Below are 24,951 nucleotides of genomic sequence, written 5' to 3' on the forward strand. Positions count from 1 at the left end.
TCCACCTGTTCCCTGGATCTTACCCTTATCAGGGAATCGTCCAAGTAAGGGATAACTAAAATTCCCTTCCTTCGAAGGAGTATCATCATTTCGGCCATTACCTTGGTAAAGACCCGGGGTGCCGTGGACCATCCATACGGCAGCGTCTGAAACTGATAGTGACAGTTCTGTACCATAAACCTGAGGTACCCTTGGTGAGAAGGGTAAATTGGGACCTGAAGGTAAGCATCCTTGATGTCCCGAGACATCATGTAGTCCCCTTCTTCCAGGTTCGCAATCACTGCTCTGAGTGACTCAATCTTGAATTTGAACCTCCGTATGTAAGTGTTCAAGATTTTAGATTTAGAATCGGTCTCACCGAGCCGTCCGGCTTCGGTACCACAACAGTGTGGAATAATACCCCGTTCCCTGTTGGAGGAGGGGTACCTTGATTATCACCTGCTGGGAATACAGCTTGTGAATGGCTTCCAAAACTGCCTCCCTGTCAGAAGGAGACATCGGTAAAGCCGACTTTAGGAAACGGCGAGGGGGAGACGTCTCGAATTCCAATTTGTACCCCTGAGATATCACCTGAAGGATCCAGGGGTCTACTTGCGAGTGAGCCCACTGCGCGCTGAAATTCATTGAGACGGGCCCCCACCGTGCCTGATTCTGCTTGTAAAGCCCCAGCGTCATACTGAGGGCTTGGCAGAAGCGGGAGAGGGCTTCTGTTCCTGGGAACTGGCTGATTTCTGCAGCCTTTTTCCTCTCCCTCTGTCACGGGGCAGAAATGAGGAACCTTTTGCCCGCTTGCCCACGAAAAGACTGCGCCTGATAATACGGCGTCTTCTTATGTTGAGAGGCGACCTGGGGTACAAACGTGGATTTCCCAGCTGTTGCCGTGGCCACCAGGTCTGAAAGACCGACCCCAAATAACTCCTCCCCTTAATAAGGCAATACTTCCAAATGCCGTTTGGAATCCGCATCACCTGACCACTGTCGTGTCCATAACCCTCTACTGGCAGAAATGGACAACGCACTTAGACTTGATGCCAGTCGGCAAATATTCCGCTGTGCATCACGCATATATAGAAATGCATCTTTTAAATGCTCTATAGGCAATAATATACTGTCCCTATCTAGGGTATCAATATTTTCAGTCAGGGAATCCGACCACGCCAACCCAGCACTGCACATCCAGGCTGAGGCGATTGCTGGTCGCAGTATAACACCAGTATGTGTGTAAATACATTTTAGGATACCCTCCTGCTTTCTATCAGCAGGATCCTTAAGGGCGGCCATCTCAGGAGAGGGTAGAGCCCTTGTTCTTACAAGCGTGTGAGCGCTTTATCCACCCTAGGGGGTGTTTCCCAACGCACCCTAACCTCTGGCGGGAAAGGATATAATGCCAATAACATTTTAGAAATTATCAGTTGTTATCGGGGGAAACCCACGCATCATCACACATCTCATTTAATTTCTCAGATTCAGGAAAACTACAGGTAGTTTTTCCTCACCGAACATAATACCCCTTTTTGGTGGTACTCGTATTATCAGAAATGTGTAAAACATTTTTCATTGCCTCAATCATGTAACGTGTGGCCCTACTGGAAGTCACATTTGTCTCTTCACCGTCGACACTGGAGTCAGTATCCGTGTCGGCGTCTATATCTGCCATCTGAGGTAACGGGCGCTTTAGAGCCCCTGACGGCCTATGAGACGTCTGGACAGGCACAAGCTGAGTAGCCGGCTGTCTCATGTCAACCACTGTCTTTTATACAGAGCTGACACTGTCACGTAATTCCTTCCAACAGTTCATCCACTCAGGTGTCGACCCCCTAGGGGGTGACATCACTATTACAGGCAATCTGCTCCGTCTCCACATCATTTTTCTCCTCATACATGTCGACACAAACGTACCGACACACAGCACACACACAGGGAATGCTCTGATAGAGGACAGGACCCCACTAGCCCTTTGGGGAGACAGAGGGAGAGTTTGCCAGCACACACCAGAGCGCTATATATATACAGGGATAACCTTATATAAGTGTTTTTCCCCTTATAGCTGCTGTATTTTTAATACTGCGCGTAATTAGTGCCCCCCTCTCTTTTTTTAACCCTTTCTGTAGTGTAGTGACTGCAGGGGAGAGCCAGGGAGCTTCCCTGCAACGGAGCTGTGAGGGAAAATGGCGCCAGTGTGCTGAGGAGATAGGCTCCGCCCCCTTCTCGGCGGCCTTATCTCCCGTTTTTCTGTGTATTCTGGCAGGGGTTAAATTCATCCATATAGCCCAGGAGCTATATGTGATGCATTTTTTGCCATCCAAGGTGTTTTTATTGCGTCTCAGGGCGCCCCCCCCCAGCGCCCTGCACCCTCAGTGACCGGAGTGTGAAGTGTGCTGAGAGCAATGGCGCACAGCTGCAGTGCTGTGCGCTACCTTGTTGAAGACAGGACGTCTTCTGCCGCCGATTTTCCGGACCTCTTCTGTCTTCTGGCTCTGTAAGGGGGCCGGTGGCGCGGCTCTGGGACCTATCCATGGCTGGGCCTGTGATCGGTCCCTCTGGAGCTAATGTCCAGTAGCCTAAGAAGCCCAATCCACTCTGCACGCAGGTGAGTTCGCTTCTTCTCCCCTTAGTCCCTCGATGCAGTGAGCCTGTTGCCAGCAGGTCTCACTGAAAATAAAAAACCTAAAACTAAAACTTTTCACTATGCAGCTCAGGAGAGCCACCTAGTGTGCACCCTTCTCGTTCGGGCACAAAAATCTAACTGAGGCTTGGAGGAGGGTCATAGGGGGAGGAGCCAGTGCACACCAGGTAGTTCTAAAGCTTTACTTTTGTGCCCAGTCTCCTGCGGAGCCGCTTTTCCCCATGGTCCTTACGGAGTCCCCAGCATCCACTAGGACGCCAGAGAAACTCTGTGACCCATGTATTTTAAGAGGGGGGGGGGGGGGGGGGGGCGGAGATCAAGAAGGTGCAGCCATGGCATGTATACCAGCCCCGTGAAGATAATGTCACTACAAAATGGCTTTGTGACGCTGGATGAATAAATGGCTTCACCTCCTACAGGCCTGTGCACAAATCATTGGTGCTCCTGATTATATTAAGCAAGAGGTTTATTGAAGACCATCGGAGGCAAATGAGCAACAAAGTAACTCAGACAATCATGTGTGAGGGGCAGCAAAGCTCTCTATGCCCTGTGAGTGCGTTTGCAGCTACTGGGCAGAGCAGAACTCTCCACGTCATCGTGAAGGGGAATAAAAAGTGAAGAATGATTTTGCATCTCCAAAAAGTCCCAATATTTGCTGTAATTTTATTGATCAGTGTCAGACAACACCTGAAAGAAGTCTGTGCTTTCTATATAAAAATAAAACTTCTTTAAAGATATCAGAGGTAAATATCTAAGCATAGGGGACACTTTTCTAAACACACAGGCCAGACTTATCTGTAGATTGTGTCACAACCAGAACGGGATCATTAGTAGTAATAGTACTTAGTACATTAATTGTTACTGAACAGCTGTTACACACAACACCCACTTGAAGGTAGTAGATGCCATGTGCTTACATAGGCCTTTTATTTTAAGTTTTACACATACATGTTGTCAGAGCTTAATCCAGGCCCCAGTCCATTTGACCAGTGCTAAGTGTTATGATCTTTCATGTGAATAAGTCTGCCAAGAGAAGGAACGGACCTACCAGACTCTACTAAAACTGGTTAACATTGTATAGTATGTACCCCCAATTTCAAACAATTTAATGTTTGATGAATTGTGTGGTTGCATCTTTCCACATGATGTTCTGCACAACAGATGGGACGATGCAACATATGATGCGGTTTGATGACATTGATACTGTAATTACATATTGTGTCATCATGCGGTATATTGTGCAGTGTGTATTAGAGCGCAATATATCGTTACATCGTATTGGCCCGTTGTAAGATCACTGGATCATTCAGGTGTGTACCCAGCTTAAGTCTGGAAGATTTAATTTTATAACTTCCTGAGAACCCTACTTCCAGTACTTTGGGTCACAGGGTAAGATGGCCTCTACAATCTGATCTCTTTTACATCTTCTACGGTACCTTTCTCCCTGAGACCACTAGGATAAATAAGACTTGATCTGTGGTAACAACAACAGTAGCAATAAGATCACTTTCCAAAAATTAAGTTTTGGGGTCTATCATGATCCACTGAGTTATTAATGTCGCCCTGATAAAGTTGACAATGGAGTCAGTTACAGGAAGGGACTCCGTGGATTTTGGAAGAGCTATTGCATTGTTAAACACAGACTGATTATTGTCTTCCCTAGTTTCCCCTTATTCTGCACAGTGGTAAGGTCTACCACTGCACTGTCAAAGACATTCCTTAAACATCAGTCAGGAAAAAGAATACTTTATGTCTTTGGAAACAAAGTGTTATAGTCCTTCAACCTAACTGGAAAGGTCTATAAATGAAGGAAATAGGAATATATAAGCTGGTTGGGTTGTAAATGCTTGGAAAAGGTACTTGGCCCTCTTGAGCATGTACAGCTAAAATGATCCAAAGACTGTGCTATTAATTAAATACACACTAGCTTACCCATTGCCCTCAAGGTGCTGTGTAGGACTGAGGATGGATGCAGGTAACAGAAATGTGACAAAATTGTTCAGGCATTTGGCATAGAAATAAACCAATGTTGGCGGCCTAGTGCCCCTCTTCTTGGGCTGGGACTCCTGGGAATCAGGCATGAGCAAACCCAATAATAAAAACATACAAAAAAAAAAAAACAACCAAACACAACAAGATACCTTCTTATAAAAGTGAGCCTAATTTGTCGCCTGCTAGGATAGCTGAATAGCACAGAAAGATTACAAAACACTGAGGAGGAGTAACCTGACAGATTCCATCTCTACAACCCAGCTGCTACTACCGGATGCCACCATCTTGGAACAATACAAACATGTCACTTAGTTTCCCACTGAAAAAAGGGCAATATAGATTGAGACCATCAGCAGTGTGACAGTCATTCAGACTTATCTGCTTGGGACACTTAAGTCCATTGTTACTATAGGGATATAAAGTATTTACCAAACTACTCTTGACTTTAGGTAGTCAGAGGTTCGTTTGACCTATGACAAAGGCCCGTGAAAAAAGTAGGCATGAAGTATGGGCTGAAGGACCCATCATGTCATGCTCTAATGACTATGGAAGTTGTTCCTCTAGCTATAAAGAAAAATAATAATAATAATAATAATACTACTACTACTACTACTACTAATATTATTAATAATGAAATATGGTTAAGGAACAGAAGTCCCTTCTTATTTTTGCATTGCCATAAAAGGTGTGAAGCAAATCCCAAGGTCTGTTTCCCCTTCTGTTGTAAGATGCAATACAAAACCTCTATAACCATGCCTGGACATGAGCCATTTTACATACACGTGTGAGTGTTGCAAGTAATTAACAGATAAATACATGTACATTTAACAAAGACCTGGCAAGCTGTGAATTCCGCTCCTCCCATGTATCCCTCCAGATCAAACAATGTATGTGTCAGTTTTGGAAGTTGAAAAGTAAAATCAACTCTTGATGCTGTCCGCGACAAGGAAGACTGATCTTTAATCTAAGTGGAGAAAAAGTGTGATCAATAATTAACTGGATAATGTGCAAGATGCACTGATTTGAACTCACTAAACTTTTTTTTTTTTTTTTTTTTTTTTAACAAGGACAGAAACCTTTAGATCACTGCAAAGTATATATTATACAAAACATGAGTTTGGTTAGCATGCAAATATTTGTTGAAACTTGAAAATATTGTATTTAAAAATATGTTAAAAGTTAAATACTAAAAGCTAATCAAAGATTACCGAGTAGTATTTAGATCGCTAAGGTCTTTAACAAATTAGAGAGATTTGGTGAAGCTCCTGGTTCGAAACGCAGTATCACTTTCATATGAACTATTACAGGTAATTCTGGAGTTCATTTACGAACTGGAAATATTGGGGCAGCATTGTGCATCTTTTTCACAAATGCACCTATTTCCCACCAGACAGACAGACAGACAGACAGACAGACAGACAGACACACACACACACACACTCCTTTCTGCAATATGACCATCACAAAAAAAAATAATTAAATGTCACTTAAAAGTCCTTTCTATATCTTTTCAGTACTCGCTGGAGACCCGGGAATGTCTTATGTAAGTAATAAGGAGACTTCAAAGCTGACTTTGCTTTGTAATTCACATTTAAACATTTTCAATTAAATTAACTGTAAACAGCAGGCACGAAAAGGGTATCATAGAAAGTAACAGCAATGCACCATACCTGCCACCTGAAATATACATCAACATGTGAGTACTAAATAGGATCACTTTCACATTCAGCATCTCATCTAGCAAATCATATCTACTACTTACAATTGGGTGTAGAATCAAACACATAAACGCCCCAATCCATCTGGCTTGTACGTCCAGAGGTGCTGCCATCTAGACATGATAACCAACGCCTCCTATGGTATTAACATATTGTCGCTCAGCTGCCGTATACAAAGACGCAGTGACGGCGATATTTGCATCCACCTCTGAAACAGGCCATCTGACCCCAGTCAAATAAACCTTAAAAAGGAATGCCACCTATAACATGACCTACTATTTGAAATGACAGTGCTGTATGAGGTAATGCCAGTTTGCTGGCAATAGTCTGGTAAGCTATGATTTATCGAGCCTCAATGCCACCATATTAGCGGAACAACAGAATAAAGTGAATACTAAATCCACTAAATTACTGTATAATGCCAAAAGGGAAATGCATTTAAGTGGTATACAGTTTGCAGAACACCACTATTTTGTCTATGCTGTTCAACCTATGGCTTTCCAGCTGTTGTGAAACTACACATCCCAGCATGCCCTGAGAGTTTTAGCATTCTCTAATAGCAAAACTGTGCCAGGGCATTCTGGTACTTGTAGTTTCACAACAGCTGAAGAGCCAGAGGTTGTCCAGGACTGGTTTACAGTAGGTACAAGCTTGTGCATGTGCAACAACACAAGTAACCAGGCTCAAAACAATTATTTGCAATCATTATTGCACTTAATCCCAGTGTAATAAATAGTTTATAACGCCAACCTGAGCAGGGGGCGTACAGAAAACAGTTTTTACACATACTGTATGTACACGGAGAAACAAGTACTGCATAAACAATTACTTATTTAAAGACATTGGAGTGCACTCTAGGACTGAAAGCCCTGCAGTTCTAAGTTTGAAATCAAGTCACTTTTTTCTACAAAGTTCATGTCACACCTTACATTAGAATAATTATTACCTGCTGGAAGGTCGCTGCTACAGATATCATGTAGTTCAACAGGGCTTCCTTATCCCTATAAACATGAACAGTTGATGGCTTAAATGAAAACTTAGCAAGTTTTATATACAGTAAGTATTCTTTGTTTTACAAATTTACTAGATTCCTTTTCCATCATTTTAGTCCTAAATGCAGAAAAGCAACCCAGACTTTTGTACATCATATTATAAAATGACATAAAAAGATCATAAGACCCAGCTATAGCATCAAATTACAGTGATTTAGGCTGGCTAGGATTTGATCTGTTTGTGACGATCTTAAGGGGGGTACACACTGAGCGATAATCTAAGCAATCTGACTAGATTGCTTAGATTTTCAGCAAGATCGCTTTGTGTGTAGCCCTAACAGCGATAGCGATGCGCAGCCCCGCGCATCGCTATCGCTGCTGCTAGATTGGCCTGCATGCAGGCCAATCTAGCGGGTCGCTCACTTCACCCGCTGGGTGAAGTGAGCGGCCCCCCCATCTCCCCCCGCACGCTCAGCACAGATCGCGCTGTGCTGAGCGCCGGGAGAGATGTGTGCTGAGCGGTTCGCTCAGCACACATCTCTCCAGCATCGGGCCAGGAGTACTGGCCTTTACCTGTACTGCCATCTGGTGAACAGATTCCAATCTCATTTAAAATGAATAGTCACCAGATTAACATGAATGCCAATACTGTTATTTCTGTTTTCCGCATGTTGCTTACTGTATGCTTGGCGATAGAAACCTTTATAAATCCCTGTTTCTGGTGAATGCAGTGCACAACATAATTTAAAACATCCAGTAACGGTTGTCATTTATAATACAGATATGTCCCCATACACCTAGCGTCTATATGCCATATGGTGAGAAACGCCCGATGCAACGGAGACGCTTTGAGAGGGGTAGCGTACAGTATTTTTCTTTACATTTGGCATCTTATTCACATCACAGTGAAATGCCGCTCTCAGTGTACTATAGATGCTGGGCTGCGACTATAACCACACAGGAATTTGTTTAAAACACGTACAAAATCACACATGGGGGTAAATTTACTAAGATGGGAGCTCTATTTAAGATGGGATGTTGCCTATAGCAACCAATCAGATTCCAGGTATCTTCTAGAAGGTGCTAAATAAATGTGAAGTAAAATCTGATTGGTTGCTATTGGCAACATCCCATCTTAAATAGAACTCCCATCTTAGTAAATTTACTCCACGAAGCACAACGGAACTTAGAGTGAGAAAAAGCTGTGGCCACTGCATCATTGCACTTCTTACGCAGATTCAGTCACACGCAGATGTACAGATGTCACACATCAGATTTATCAGTGTAATCTAGCAGTGTAGTTCTGGCTCTTCCAGTTGCTATATTTATGCAAATAAGACGCACATGTTGTCACCCAGGACCTGGTGCGCTGACTTGGACTATTTGCCATGACTTGAGCTACAGTGTATGAGGACCCATCTGCTGGATGAATAAACAATAAACATGGCACCTACATAGGCAAACTACAGTATTTACTACTTGGGTAAATAAGGATAAACCAGATTATGGGATGGATAACCATGGGACCAGTATATACAGAATGTATACTACTTGAGTAACAAATAATAATAAAACAAATGCATACTGTTTGTACTGACTGTGTGGCACATGCTGCGTTTCTGCATGCCAATATTAATAATTCTCAATAAACCAGATCTGTGATGAAATACACAATAAAAAAAAAAGAAGCTAAATAACATATATCTCTGAAGAATTATCTATCACATTTAAATAAAACGTCACATTATTAAGTCTGAGTGTTCTATTCCAATGTTTTCAAAAGATGACAGAAGGTCCGTGCGCTATTACATTTATTCTCTTTTACATTTTCATCATCCTGTGCACAAAGCCAACATGGTAGTACAAACTGATCTCTTGTTTGTTATCCATAATCTCCCTCAAGGTACCCAAACTCACTTGGATGCTACTCGCAGGGCACTCTCAGCAATGCAGATGCTCTGTTCCAGCCGACGCTTGTCCTGCTCCAGCTGGGTCAGCTGTCTGTTCTGCTGACGTAAGGATTGATCTCTTCTCCGCAGCTCTATCTTTGCCTCAGAGAGACTCTACAAGCAGGAGAGTGGAGGAGACGAAAGCACTTACTTGTCAACGCTCCAGCATGACTTCAATATATGCCATGAGCTACAGAACAAAGGATACACAGCACATAAACTATAAAGTATTTTTTAGGGCTATCTGGTTCCAGGTTTCTCAAACAAACACTCAAAGAAATCTTTCTTGTTTACCTGTCAAGTGTATTCTGTGTCTTAACTGTCATTATTTCTAAAATACAAGTTCTCATTAATACACTAGCCTTGCCACAACGTAAATTAGATAAAAAATAAGAATTTACTTACCGATAATTCTATTTCTCATAGTCCGTAGTGGATGCTGGGGACTCCGTCAGGACCACAGGGGGAATAGCGGCTCCGCAGGAGACAGGGCACAAAAAGTAAGCTTTTAGGATCACATGGTGTGTACTGGCTCCTCCCCCTATGACCCTCCTCCAAGCCTCAGTTAGGTACTGTGCCCGGACGAGCGTACACAATAAGGAAGGATCTTGAATCCCGGGTAAGACTCATACCAGCCACACCAATCACACCGTACAACTTGTGATTTGAACCCAGTTAACAGTATGATAACAACGAAGAAGCCTCTGAAAAGATGGCTCACAACAATAATAACCCGATTTTTGTAACAATAACTATGTACCAGTATTGCAGACAATCCGCACTTGGGATGGGCGCCCAGCATCCACTACGGACTATGAGAAATAGAATTATCGGTAAGTAAATTCTTATTTTCTCTAACGTCCTAGTGGATGCTGGGGACTCCGTCAGGACCATGGGGATTATACCAAAGCTCCCAAACGGGCGGGAGAGTGCGAATGACTCTGCAGCACCGAATGAGAGAACTCCAGGTCCTCCTTAGCCAGAGTATCAAATTTGTAAAATTTTACAAACGTGTTCTCCCCTGACCACGTAGCTGCTCGGCAAAGTTGTAATGCCGAGACCCCTCGGGCAGCCGCCCAAGATGAGCCCACCTTCCTTGTGGAGTGGGCATTTACAGATTTAGGCTGTGGCAGGCCTGCCACAGAATGTGCAAGTTGGATTGTGCTACATATCCAACGAGCAATCGTCTGCTTAGACGCAGGAGCACCCATCTTGTTGGGTGCATACAGGATAAACAGCGAGTCAGATTTTCTGACTCCAGCCGTCCTTGAAATATATATTTTCAATGCTCTGACAACGTCCAGCAACTTGGAGTCCTCCAAGTCGCTAGTAGCCGCAGGCACCACAATAGGCTGGTTCAAGTGAAAAGCCGAAACCACCTTAGGCAGAAACTGAGGACGCGTCCGCAGTTCTGCCCTGTCCGAATGGAAAATCAGATATGGGCTTTTGTACGATAAAGCCGCCAACTCTGATACTCTCCTGGCTGAAGCCAGGGCCAGTAGCATGGTTACTTTCCATGTAAGATACTTCAAATCTACCGATTTGAGCGGCTCAAACCAATGGGATTTGAGAAAATCCAAAACTACGTTGAGATCCCACGGTGCCACTGGAGGCACAATCGGGGGCTGTATATGTAGTACACCTTTGACAAAGGTTTGTACTTCAGGCACTGAAGCCAATTCTTTCTGGAAGAAAATCGATAAGGCCGAAATTTGAACCTTAATAGACCCCAATTTGAGGCCCATAGACAATCCTGCCTGCAGGAAATGTAGGAATCGACCCAATTGAAATTCCTCCGTTGGGGCCTTCTTGGCCTCACACCACGCAACATATTTTCTCCAAATGCGGTGATAATGTTGTGCGGTCACTTCCTTCCTGGCTTTAATCAAGGTAGGAATAACTTCCTCTGGAATGCCCTTTTCTTTTAGAATCCGGCGTTCAACCGCCATGCCGTCAAACGCAGTCGCGGTAAGTCTTGGAACATACAAGGTCCCTGCTGAAGCAGATCCCTTCTTAACGGTAGAGGCCACGGCTCTTCCGTGAGCATCTCTTGAAGTTCCGGGTACCAAGTCCTTCTCGGCCAATCCGGAGCCACGAGTATTGTTCTTACTCCCCGTAGCCGTATAATTCTCAGTACCTTTGGTATGAGAGGCAGAGGAGGAAACACATACACGGACTGGTACACCCACGGTGTTACCAGAGCGTCCACAGCTATTGCCTGAGGGTCTCTTGACCTGGCGCAATATCTGTCCAGTTTCTTGTTGAGGCGGGACGCCATCATGTCCACCTTTGGTTTTTCCCAACGGTTCACAATCATGTGGAAGACTTCTGGATGAAGTCCCCACTCTCCCGGGTGGAGGTCGTGTCTGCTGAGGAAGTCTGCTTCCCAGTTGTCCACTCCCGGAATGAACACTGCTGACAGTGCTATGACATGATTTTCCGCCCAGCGAAGAATCCTTGCAGCTTCTGTCATTGCTCTTCTGCTTCTCGTGCCGCCCTGTCTGTTTACGTGGGCGACTGCCGTGATGTTGTCCGACTGGATCAACACCGGCTGACCCTGAAGCAGCGGTTTTGCCAGGCTTAGAGCATTGTAAATCGCTCTTAGCTCCAGTATATTTATGTGAAGAGACGTCTCCAGGTTTGACCACACGCCATGGAAGTTTCTTCCCTGTGTGACTGCTCCCCAGCCTCGTAGGCTGGCATCCGTAGTCACCAGGACCCAGTCCTGTATGCCGAATCTGCGGCCCTCTAACAGATGGGCACTCTGCAACCACCACAGAAGAGACACCCTTGTTCTTGGTGACAGTGTTATCCGCTGATGCATGTGCAGATGCGATCCGGACCATTTGTCCAGCAGATCCCACTGAAATATTTGTGCGTGGAATCTGCCGAATGGAATTGCTTCGTAAGAAGCCACCATCTTTCCCAGGACTCTTGTGCATTGATGTACTGACACATTTCCTGGTTTTAGGAGGTTCCTGACAAGTTCGGATAACTCCCTTGCTTTCTCCTCCGGGAGAAACACCTTTTTCTGAACAGTGTCCAGAATCATTCCCAGGAACAGCAGACGTGTCGTCGGGGTCAATTGAGATTTGGGAAGATTCAGAATCCACCCGTGTTGTTGAAGCACTACTTGGGTTAGTGCTACTCCGACTTCCAGCTGTTCTCTGGACCTTGCCCTTATCAGGAGATCGTCCAAGTAAGGGATAATTAATACGCCTTTTCTTCGTAGAAGAACCATCATTTCGGCCATTACCTTGGTAAAGACCCGAGGTGCCGTGGACAAACCAAACGGCAGCGTTTGAAACTGATAATGACAGTTTTGTATCACGAACCTGAGATACCCTTGGTGTGAAGGGTAAATTGGGACATGCAGATAAGCATCTTTTATGTCCAGGGACACCATGAAGTCCCCTTCTTCCAGATTCGCTATCACTGCTCTGAGTGACTCCATCTTGAACTTGAATTTCTGTATGTACAGGTTCAAGGATTTAGAATAGGTCTTACCGAACCGTCCGGCTTCGGTACCACAAATAGTGTGGAATAATACCCCTTTTCCTGTTGTAGGAGGGGTACCTTGACTATCACCTGCTGAGAATACAGCTTGTGAATGGCTTTCAATACCGTCGCCCTTTCTGAGGGAGACGTTGGTAAAGCAGACTTTAGGAACCGGCGAGGGGGAGACTTTTCGAATTCCAACTTGTAACCCTGAGATACTACCTACAGGATCCAAGGGTCCACCTGTGAGCGCGCCCACTGTGTGCTGAAAATCTTTAGTCGACCCCCCACCGCCCCTGAGTCCGCTTGCACAGCCCCAGCGTCATGCTGAGGGCTTTGTAGAAGCCGGGGAGGGCTTCTGTTCGTGGGAAGTAGTTGCTTGCTGCACCCTCTTACCCCTTCCTTTGCCTCTGGGCAAATATGACTGTCCTTTTGCCCGCTTGTTCTTATAGGAACGAAAGGACTGCAGCTGAAAAGACGGTGTCTTTTTCTGTTGGGAGGTGACCTGAGGTAAAAAAGTGGATTTTCCGGCTGTTGCCGTGGCCACCAGATCCGATAGACCGACCCCAAATAATTCCTCTCCTTTATACGGCAATACTTCCATATGCCGTTTGGAATCCGCATCACCTGACCACTGTCGCGTCCATAAACTTCTTCTGGCAGATATGGACATCGCACTTACTCTCGATGCCAGAGTGCAAATATCCCTCTGAGCATCTCGCATATAAAGAAAAGCATCCTTTAATTGCTCTATAGTCAATAAAATACTGTCCCTATCCAGGGTATCAATATTTTCAGTCAGGGAATCCGACCACACCACCCCAGCACTGCACATCCAGGCTGAGGCTATTGCTGGTCGCAGTATAACACCAGTATGTGTGTATATACTCTTCAGGGTAGTTTCCAGCCTCCTATCAGCTGGATCCTTGAGGGCGGCCGTATCAGGAGACGGTAACGCCACTTGTTTTGATAAGCGTGTGAGCGCCTTATCCACCCTAGGGGGTGTTTCCCAGCGCGCCCTAACCTCTGGTGGGAAAGGGTATAATGCCAATAACTTCTTTGAAATTAGCAGTTTTCTATCGGGGTTAACCCACGCTTCATCACACACGTCATTCAATTCCTCTGATTCTGGAAAAGCTACAGGTAGTTTTTTCACACCCCACATAATACCCCCCTTTGAGGTACCTGCAGTATCAGAGATATGCAAAGCCTCCTTCATTGCCGTGATCATATAACGTGTGGCCCTATTGGAAAATACGTTTCTTTCTTCACCGTCGACACTAGATTCATCTGTGTCGGTACCTGTGTCGACTGACTGAGGTAAGGGACGTTTTACAGCCCCTGACGGTGCCTGAGACGCCTGGACAGGTACTAACTGGTTTTCCGGCCGTCTCATGTCGTCAACTGACTTTTGCAGCGTGCTAACATTATCACGTAATTCCATAATTAAAGCCATCCATTCCGGTGTCGACTCCCTAGGGGGTGACATCACCATTACCGGCAATTGCTCCGCCTCCACACCAACATCGTCCTCATACATGTCGACACACACGTACCGACACACAGCAGACACACAGGGAATGCTCTTATCGAAGACAGGACCCCACTAGCCCTTTGGGGAGACAGAGGGAGAGTTTGCCAGCACACACCAAAGCGCTATAAAAATGTATATAAACAACCCTAAAAGGTGTTGTTTCTGTTATATGCGCTTAATATATAAAAATATCGCCAAAATATGCCCCCCTTCTCTGTTTTACCCTGTTTCTGTAGTGCAGTGCAGGGGAGAGTCCTGGGAGCCTTCCTCACAGCGGAGCTGAGCAGGAAAATGGCGCTGTGTGCTGAGGAGAATAGGCCCCGCCCCCTAAAACGGCAGGCTCTTCTCCCGGAGTTTGCGATATATGGCAGGGGTTAAATACATCCATATAGCCTCAAGGGCTATATGTGATGTATTTTAGCCATAGAAAAAGGTATTATACATTGCTGCCCAGGGCGCCCCCCCCAGCGCCCTGCACCCTCAGTGACCGCTGGTGTGAAGTGTGCCGACAACAATGGCGCACAGCTGCAGTGCTGTGCGCTACCTTATGAAGACTGAAAGTCTTCTGCCGCCTGTTTCCGGACCTCTGGACCTCTTCAACTTCGGCATCTGCAAGGGGGGTCGGCGGCACGGCTCCGGGACCGGACTCCATGGCTGGGCCTGTGTTCGATCCCTCTGGAGCTAATGGTGTCCAGTAGCCTAAGAAGCAAATCCATCCTGCACGCAGGTGAGTTCACTTCTCTCCCCTAAGTCCCTCGTAGCAGTGAGCCTGTTGCCAGCAGGACTCACTGAAAATAAGAAACCTAAAAAACTTTTTCTAAGCAGCTCTTTATGAGAGCCACCTAGATTGCACCCTGCTCGGACGGGCACAAAAACCTAACTGAGGCTTGGAGGAGGGTCATAGGGGGAGGAGCCAGTACACACCATGTGATCCTAAAAGCTTACTTTTTGTGCCCGGTCTCCTGCGGAGCCGCTATTCCCCCTGTGGTCCTGACGGAGTCCCCAGCATCCACTAGGACGTTAGAGAAATACCAATACCATGCCTGGAGCTACTTAATAATACTGCCTTTTCACAGCACAACAAACAATGGGTTAACGGGCATTAACCAATTGATTCCACATAAAATGCGGAATCAATGGGTTCCCCGTACAATAAACCACAGAGCATACCTTCTATTGTGGAAAGTTCACCTCTGGGTTTTAACGAATGGGGTAATCCCCGCTAATTGTATCAGACGGTTTGGTAATTAGCCCCTAAATAGGGCAACCATAATGACAGCCAGCCTCAAAGTGACCCTGAGAAGAAAAGGCGTAATATGCTCCAGAGTGCCAAAACACTTGTCCCAGGCAGCCTATTCCACTTATGCCAGATACATGGGGGGAGCTGGCCTGCGTCTCTCTGGAAGGTACTCATTCAGTTGTTATGGTATAGTGAAATTCTCTTATTATAAGCCAGGGGAATTGGGAGGAAAAGTGGACCTGAGCACTGGTACCAGCACTGATTTAAAGTAGAGAGTAGGGAAATCCACATAGGAGAACAATCTTACCTACAGTATATGAACAAGAGGTATACAAATAGTAAATTGAGGTGGTGCACCCATGACAGTGATTGGAGTCAGAATGCAGGGCAGTACAGAACAGTATGCTCTTGTTGGGGCACTCACCCTACTATTATATAAAACATAACATTTATTGATATGTGTTAAAATGTGACATAGCATCCTAGACATACAAAGATACAAACCATCAAACTAAAAAATACACAGGTAAATAACACAACAGAAAATATATGTGGCTATTCATTTGCTTAGATAACCACATATATTTACTATCATGTAATGTTTGCCTGTGTTGATTTCAGCTTGATGTATTGAATAATTTGTGTGTTTAGTGCACTATGTAACATTTTAACACATATCAATAAATGTTACGTTTTATATAATAGTATAGCAAATCAGTGCCGCCATCAAGGGGGGAGTCTCGGGTCCGGACACTCGGACAGAGAGAGGGAGCCTGACGGTCACTAGCTCCTACTACTGACGGCTCCTACTGATGACAGCTCCGGTCCTACCATCCGCTGCTCTCCACCGCTGGTAACTCCTTCCACCAGTGCTGTCTTCTGGTGTCACAGTGCAATATAGTTTTCTTTATGTTATTGCATCCCGGGGCACGAACATTCTGAAAAAGAGAGGAGCCGCCTCACCTGTGGAGCTGCCATAAGAACGTTAAGTGGTGTGTGGTGTGGGGGGGGGGGGGGGGGGGCTGGCTGGGGCTGAAAACTAGAGGCAAAGCAGGATTTTCGAGACGGAAGGGGTAAAGGGGCTGGCTGGAGAAACAGATGGGGAAGACACAAGGTGCCCTAATAAGACAGAAGGGGAGGCTGCTGAAACAAAAGGGGGAGACAGAAAGAGGGACTGGCCAGACAGAGGGGGGGGGGGGCCTGGCTGTAGAAACAGAAGTGATAGGGAGAAGGGGGATGGCTGGAGAGACAAGGAGTGCTTGCTGGGGAGACAGAAGGGCTGCTGGCTGGAGCGACACTGGGGATGACTTTCACATTACCAACTCCTTTGCTTGCCTAGCTGTGCAACTGCGCATGTGCCGATGGAGGATGGGGGGCACCACAGTCTATTTCACTCCGAGAGGGGGGCCTGTCTATTATGTCAGTGCCGCAATTTCTGACGGTAGCCCTGGGGCGAGTTCCCCAACAAGAGTGTACTTTTCTGTTCCCCCCTGTATTCTGACACCTCCTTATTATTAGTAAACATCTTTTCAACATATGTGATTATTATAAGCAGCTATTTGATATCAAATTTGTATTTCTAGTTTAGTGAGTGTTAAATTCACCACCACAAAAATACACACAAATGTAGAAAGAAAGATACTGAACTGATAAATTAGAAGTTTAACAATGAGCCACCTAATGAAATACGCCTGTCGTGACAGTTAAAAAACAACTATTCTTTCTTTCGAAAAAGCTATTTTAATTATTTATTTATTTTGTGACTCTATTGTACTAAAGTGGAGAAAGCATTCACCTGTATTGCTTCGGATAAGGTTTGCTCCTTTTCCACCTCCTCCTGTGAGTGCAGTTCTATTTTGTAATTAAGTGCCAGCATCTGTTGAGATTGTTCATTCAGAAGAATCTGCGCTTCCTGTTCCCGACCCAATGCATTATTCAGCTCATCAAAGACCGTTCTGAATTTCTGGTACGAAACCACTTTCTGAGGAAACAATCACCTGACTTATGTACAAATGGTTTAGAGTAGAAGACTTTAACCTCCTTGTTTACAGTACACTGCCAAAAGAAAAGCCAGCCAATTTACTGTACCTACCTTTTTTTTTTTTTTAAACCCACATAATAGACCCAGCGTCATTACAGCATGATGACCAGCCCCACCTACCTGACCATGTGGTCGGCTATAAACCATAAGCAGTAAAATTGTACTTCTATTTTCCTCACAAAATGATGCAGTTTGTATAGCTTTATGTATTTAGGGAGACATTAGAGCGCTTTTATAATAACCAGAACTTGAGTTGCTTACGCATTGGGTGGGACATCCACACATTTTATTATTTATTTATGTAGGTTTTTAACACCACCTTCAGTTGAAAAGTAATAAATAACTAAACAAACAGACATTTTAAACACATTTATGGATTTGAAGCATGCAGAAGTAGGCAGGCAATGCCCACACGCTTCTGAGACATCACAAGTTGGACAGAAGTTGCTGGTCTGCATTGGTTAGGTGTAAAGGTGGGTAAACACTTACCGATAAATTAAATGACATCGCTCATTTTGACCCTTCCTGAGCGACGACGTTTACTTTATCACTAAGTGTGTATGCCCCCACCATCGAGCGATGCGTCGCCCCGCGGGTCGTTAACGACCGTCACTGTCAGCTGTGCATGCAGCTCAATTTGGACTGTTGTCCAAAAACTGCATACACGGCCCGGCCCGGGAGAGGAAACACTAGGCGACGTGGCTCATAGAGTGCATCACCTAGTGTGCACCATGGTCCAAGTATTGTATTGTCAAATGGTTTTACAACATATGCTCAGTGTGTACTCAGTATCAATATCCTAAATGCCTACCAGTGCAATATATGTCTTATTCTAAACTACTATTCCACCTAGTAGGGCTATACTATTATTTAGAAAGCAAACCATTCTCATTAGTAGTAAGTTGTAACATTCCTATCAAATGATTTTGCATATCCTAATTTGAGATGTTATCACCATTTAAAAAATATGTTACAAGAGTCATATAATACAGTAAAACTATGGCTCTTTACAGCTGGATAGGTTTCATCTAAACACTAATAAAGTCGTATATGGCTGAACTGACCTTTTACATTCAGATACTGCAGTTGCAAAGCAGCATTACACAAAATGTTTACAAGAGACGATAATATGCTGTAACCAATATGACTAAATGAGGTTATACTATTGTCTCCCTTTTCACAATATTCTAATATATGGGGACTGTCAGGGTAGGTGAGGGCTACCAAAGCACTACAGAGGTGCATCTGGCATGTGGTCCACCAGTCAGATGGTCCCGATTTACAGTATATTGCATTTCTGCTGCATTGTGAGCAAACAGTTTGAATTACAAAGCTAGTGGTCACATGACCTCATCCAGTATGTAAATGAGCGCTGAATGTATGTGAGGTCCGGATCCTGAATTCCAGGACGTCCTCTCCACTGCGCCGACGGGCGAGGGCGAGAGAGAGAGAGAAGACTTCGACGGGAACCAGCCGGACGGAGAGGCGCCACAAACTACATTAAAAAGGTAGGCAGCGATAGGGACAGAAAGTTAGAATCCAATCTGCTAACCTCTGCATACTACCTACAAGCGGTCCTGACCGCCAGCAATATACGGAACCCTTTACACAAAGAAAAATGGATCAATGACGGACACATGCACTGAAAAGGGCTGTTAAACATTGTTTTATTAACCTCCCTTTTTTCTGCCACAGGTATTAGCACTTTCACATACATTCAGCGCTCCCATTTATATTTTATTATTGCTTTCATTTATTGGATCTGCTGATACACATATATACACAAGCGCGGGCATCATTCATTTTAATCGTCGAGTATGTAGCTATCAATAGGAATGTAGTGATTAATCCCTGTACTTTCTTGCCCACAGCATTTGTTTAGTTGCAGATAACTGGAGTTGTATGGCTCATGTAACCATCACACACCAAGCATTTAGCCAAGAAATAAATACATACATATATACATATATATACATATATATATATACATATATATATATACACATATATATATATATACACATATATATATATACACATATATATATATACACATATATATATATACACATATATATATATACACATATATACACATATATACACATATATATATATATATATATATATATATATATATATATATATATATATATATATATAGGCAGTATGGATGGTGTAATGGTTAGCATTACTGTCTCACAGCACTGAGGTCATGGGTTCAATTCCCACCATGGCTCTATCTGTGTGGAGTTTGTATATTCTCCCCATACTTGCGTGGGTTTCCTCCGGGTTCTCCGGTTTCCTCCCACAATCCAAAAATATACTGGTAGGTTAATTGGATCCCAACACAAATTAACCCTAGTGTGAATGTGTGCTTGTGTACATGTGGTAGGGAATATAGATTGTAAGCTCCACTGGGGCAGGGATTGATGTGAATGGCCAAAATATTCTCTGTACAGCGCTGCAGAATATGTGTGCGCTATATAAATAACTGGTAATAAATAAATGAATAAATATGAATAGGCAGGGAATGCAAAGCAAATGTCTTTCAGCGGTAAAAGAGCTAATTTATTTATAATTAAGAAATAGTAACATTTTCCATAGGTTATGGCTCTGTACTTACAGATTCCTGGGATGGTTGGATTTGCTCCTTAGAACTCGGCTTGCTGTATTTTTGGTTAATATCGGAAAGCTCTTGGCGCAAGGATCGTCTCTCCAACTCGGCTGTATGAAGCCGCTGTGTGAACGCAAGGACTTGCTTTTTCAAAGCAGAAAGGCACTTCTAATAAGGGATCAGAGGGAGCAGATTAGGTAGCAGTGGCTTCTAAATTACATTAGACCATGACTGGTATATACTGTTTCTCTAACGTCCTAGAGGATACTGGGACTCCGTAAGGACCATGGGGTATAGACGGGCTCCGCAGGAGACATGGGCACTTTAAGAAAGACTTTGACTCTGGGTGTGCACTGGCTCCTCCCTCTATGCCCCTCCTCCAGACCTCAGTTTGAGACTGTGCCCAGAGGAGGATGGGTGCACTGCAGGGAGCTCTCCTGAGTCTCCTGCTAAGAAAGTATCTTTGTTTTCAGGGAGCACTGCTGGCAACAGACTCCCTGCATCGAGGGACTGAGGAGAGAGGAGCAGACCTACTTAAATGATAGGCTCTGCTCCTTAGGCTACTGGACACCATTAGCTCCAGAGGGATTGGAACACAGGTTCGTCCTGGGCGTTCATCCCGGAGCCGCGCCGCCACCGTCCTCCACACAAAGCCGGAAAAAAGAAGAAAGAAGGCTTCAAAGGCGGCAGAAGACTTCGTGAGCTTCACTGAGGTAACGCACAGCACTGCAGCTGTTCGCCATTGCTCCCATACACCTCACATACTCCGGTCACTGTAAGGGTGCAGGGTGCAGGGGGGGCGCCCTGGGCAGCAATATAAAGCTCTCCTATGGCAAAATGAACTATATACATGTACAGGTGGGCACTGTACATGTATATTAAAGAGCCCCCGCCATGTTTTACATATTTTGAGCGGGTCAGAAGCCCGCCGCCGAGGGGGCGGGGCTTCTCCCTCAGCACTCACCAGCGACATTTTTTCTTCACAGCACCGCTGAGAGGAAGCTCCCCGGACTCTCCCCTGCTTGACACACGGTGAAAGAGGGTTTTAAAGTAGAGGGGGGGCACATAATTGGCGCACATATATATATATATATATATATATATATATATATATATACACACACACACACACACACACATACTATAACAGCGCTACTGGGTTAACATTCTGTGTTTTTTCCTGGGTCATACAGCGCTGGGGTGTGTGCTGGCATACTCTCTCTCTGTCTCTCCAAAGGGCCTAAAAGGGGAACCTGTCTTCAGAAAAGAGATTCCCTGTGTGTGTGGAGTGTGTCGGTACGCGTGTGTCGACATGTTTGATGATGAAGGCTCACCTAAGGAGGAGGGGGAGTGCATGATTGTCAGGTCGCCGTCGGCAACGCAGACACCGGACTGGATGGATATGTGGAATGTCTTGAATGCTAATATAAATTTATTACATAAGAGATTAGACAAAGCTGAGGCTAGGGAACAGTCAGGTAGTCAGACCGTGCCTGTCCCAGTGGCACCGGGACCTTCCGGGTCTCAAAAGCGCACATTATCCCAGATCACTGACACAGATACAGACACGGATTCAGATTCCAGTGTCGACTATGAAGATGCAAAGTTACAGCCAAAAGTGGCTAAGGGTATTCGTTACATGATTATTGCTATTAAAGAGGTTTTGCATATCACGGAGGAACCCCCTGTCCCTGACACGAGGGTACACATGTATAAAGAGAAAAAATCTGAAGTCACCTTTCCGTCCTCATATGAGCTAAGCGTATTGTGCAAAAAGGCTTGGGAATCTCCAGACAGGAGATTACAAGTTTCCAAGAGGATTCTTATTGCGTATCCCTTCCCACAAAAGGACAGGATACGATGGGAATCTTCGCCTAAAGTAGACAAGGCGTTGACACGCTTATCAAAGAAGGTAGCACTGCCATCCCAGGATACGGCTACCCTCAAGGATCCTGCTGATCGTAAGCAGGAAGTTACCATGAAGTACATTTACACACATTCTGGTACTATTATTAGACCGGCTATGGCATCGGCCTGGGTTTGTAGTGCTGCCGCAGCATGGACAGATTCCTTATCTACGGAGATTGAGACCCTAGATAAGGATACCATTTTAATGACCCTAGGGCATATCAAGGATGCTGCGTTATATATGAGGGATGCTCAAAGAGACATTTGTTTACTAAGCTCCAGAATAAATGCTATGTCTATTTCTGCTAGGCGACTCTTGTGGCCTCGGCAGTGGACGGGGGATGCCGACTCAAAGCGGCATATGGAGTCGTTGCCTTACAAGGGGGAGGAGTTGTTTGGTGAAGGCCTCTCGGACCTTGTCTCTACTGCTACAGCAGGTAAATCGAATTTTTTGCCTTATGTTCCCCCGCAACCTAAGAAGGCGCCACATTACCAAATGCAGTCCTTTCATTCCAATAAAAACAAAAAGGTACGGGGTTCGTCCTTTCTTGCCAGAGGTAAAGGCAGGGGGAAAAGCTGCACACAGCTAGTTCCCAGGAGCAGAAGTCCTCCCCTGCGTCTGCAAAATCCACCGCATGACACTGGGGCTTCCCTGGGGGAGTCAGCTCAAGTGGGGGCACGTCTTTGATTTTTCAGCCACATCTGGGTCCACTCACAGGTGGATCCCTGGGCAAAAGAGATTTTTTCCCGGGGATACAAGCTGGAATTCGAAGAGGTGCCTCCTCACCGGTTTTTCAAATAGGCCCTACCAGCTTCTCCTTCAGAGAGGGAGTTGGTGTTAAATGCAATTCAAAAATTGTGTCTTCAGCAGGTGATAATCAAGGTTCCCCTTCTGCAACAAGGGAAGGGGTATTACTCAACCCTGTTTGTGGTCCCGAAACCGGACGGTTCGGTCAGACCCATTTTGAATTTAAAATCCCTGAACCTGTACTTAAAAAGGTTCGAGTTCAAGATGGAATCGCTCAGAGCGGTCATCGCCAGCCTGGAGGGGGGGGGATTGGATGGTTTCCCTGGACATAAAGGATGCATACCTTCATGTTCCGATATTCCCTCCTCATCAGGCGTTTCTGAGATTTGCGGTACAGGACTGTCATTACCAATTTCAGACGTTGCCGTTTGGGCTTTCCATGGCCCCGAGGATTTTTACCAAGGTAATGGCGGAGATGATGGTGCTCCCGCACAAGCAGGGTGTCACAATTATCCCATACTTGGACGATCTCCTCATAAAGGCGAGATCTCGAGAGAAGTTACTGGACAGCGTTTCACTGTCTGTGAGGACGTTACAGCAACACGGCTGGATTCTCAATATTCCGAAGTCGCAGCTGGTTCCTACAACGCGTCTGACCTTTTTGGGCCTGATTCTGGACACAGACCAGAAAAAGATTTTCTTCCGATGGAAAAGGCTCAGGAGCTCATGGCTCTGGTCAAGAACCTATTAAAGCCAAAGACGGTTTCAGTGCATCACTGCACACGTGTCCTGGGGAAGAAAGTGGCGTCTTACGAGGCCATCCCCTTCGGCAGGTTCCGTGCGAGAACTTTTCAACGGGACCTACTGGACAAGTGGTCCGGGTCTCATCTACAAATGCATCAAAGGATCGTTCTGTCTCCCAGAGCCAGGGTATCTCTCCTGTGATGGCTGCACAGTGCTCACCTCCTAGAGGGCCGCAGGTTCGGCATTCAGGACTGGATCCTGGTGACTACGGACGCAAGCCTCCGAGGTTGGGGAGCAGTCACACTGGGAAGAAATTTTCAAGGTCTCTGGTCAAGTCTAGAGACTTGTCTTCACATCAACGTCCTGGAATTGAGGGCCATATACAACGCCCTACGTCAAGCGGAGGCATTGCTTCGCGACAAGCCAGTCCTGATTCAGTCGGACAATGTCACAGCAGTAGCTCATGTAAAACACCAAGGCGGCACAAGGAGCAGGGTGGCAATGGCAGAAGCCACCAGAATTCTTTGCTGGGCGGAAGGTCATGTAAGCGCACTGTCAGCAGTGCTCATTCCGGGAGTGGACAACTGGGAAGCGGACTTCCTCAGCAGACACGACCTGCATCCGGGAGAGTGGGGACTTCATCAGGAAGTCTTCGCACAGATCGTGGGTCAGTGGGGACTGCCCCAAATAGACATGATTGCGTCCCGTCTCAACAAAAAGTTAAAGCGGTATTGCACCAGATCAAGAGACCCTCAGGTGGTAGCGGTAGAAGCCCTGGTGACACCGTGGGTGTTCAGGTCGATCTATGTGTTTCCTCCTCTTCCTCTCATACCCAAGGTGTTGAGAATAATAAGACAAAGAGGAGTGAGAGCAATCCTCGTGGCTCCGGATTGGCTACGAAGGACTTGGTATCCAGATCTGCAGGAGTTGCTCACAGAAGATCCGTGTTCTCTTCCTCTACGGCAGGACCTGCTGCAACAGGGGCCCTGTCTGTTCCAAGACTTACCGCAGCTGCGTTTGACAGCATGGCGGTTGAACGCCGGATCCTAGCGGGAAAAGGTATTCCGGATGAGGTCATTCCTACCCTGATCAAGGCTAGGAAGGACGTGACATCGAAACATTATCACCGCATATGGAGAAAATATGTTTCTTGGTGTGAGGCCAGGAATTCTCCTACGGAGGAGTTCCATTTGGGCCATCTCCTTCACTTCCTTCAGACTGGAGTGAATTTGGGCCTAAAATTAGGGTCCATAAGGGTTCAAATTTCGGCCTTATCCATTTTCTTTCAAAAAGAATTGGCTTCTCTTCCTGAAGTACAGACTTTTGTGAAGGGAGTACTGCATA

General features: G+C 45.4%; 1 protein-coding gene across 2 annotated transcripts in view; it reads right to left on the reverse strand.

Annotated features, from left to right (window-relative positions):
* Positions 1 to 24,951, reverse strand: part of CCDC171 (coiled-coil domain containing 171) — a 242,124-nt gene that overhangs the window by 22,125 nt on the left and 195,048 nt on the right. For both annotated transcript variants that reach the window (XM_063914189.1, XM_063914190.1), the window contains 5 exons: positions 20,217 to 20,375; positions 17,345 to 17,530; positions 9,246 to 9,391; positions 7,283 to 7,337; positions 5,454 to 5,582 (listed from right to left, as the gene is read on the reverse strand). In XM_063914189.1, coding sequence (XP_063770259.1) covers positions 5,454 to 5,582; positions 7,283 to 7,337; positions 9,246 to 9,391; positions 17,345 to 17,530; positions 20,217 to 20,375 — 675 coding nt within the window. The remainder of the gene's footprint in view (positions 1 to 5,453; positions 5,583 to 7,282; positions 7,338 to 9,245; positions 9,392 to 17,344; positions 17,531 to 20,216; positions 20,376 to 24,951) is intronic.

Source organism: Pseudophryne corroboree, chromosome 1, assembly GCF_028390025.1.
Source record: "Pseudophryne corroboree isolate aPseCor3 chromosome 1, aPseCor3.hap2, whole genome shotgun sequence".
Classification (NCBI taxonomy): Eukaryota; Metazoa; Chordata; class Amphibia; order Anura; family Myobatrachidae; genus Pseudophryne; species Pseudophryne corroboree.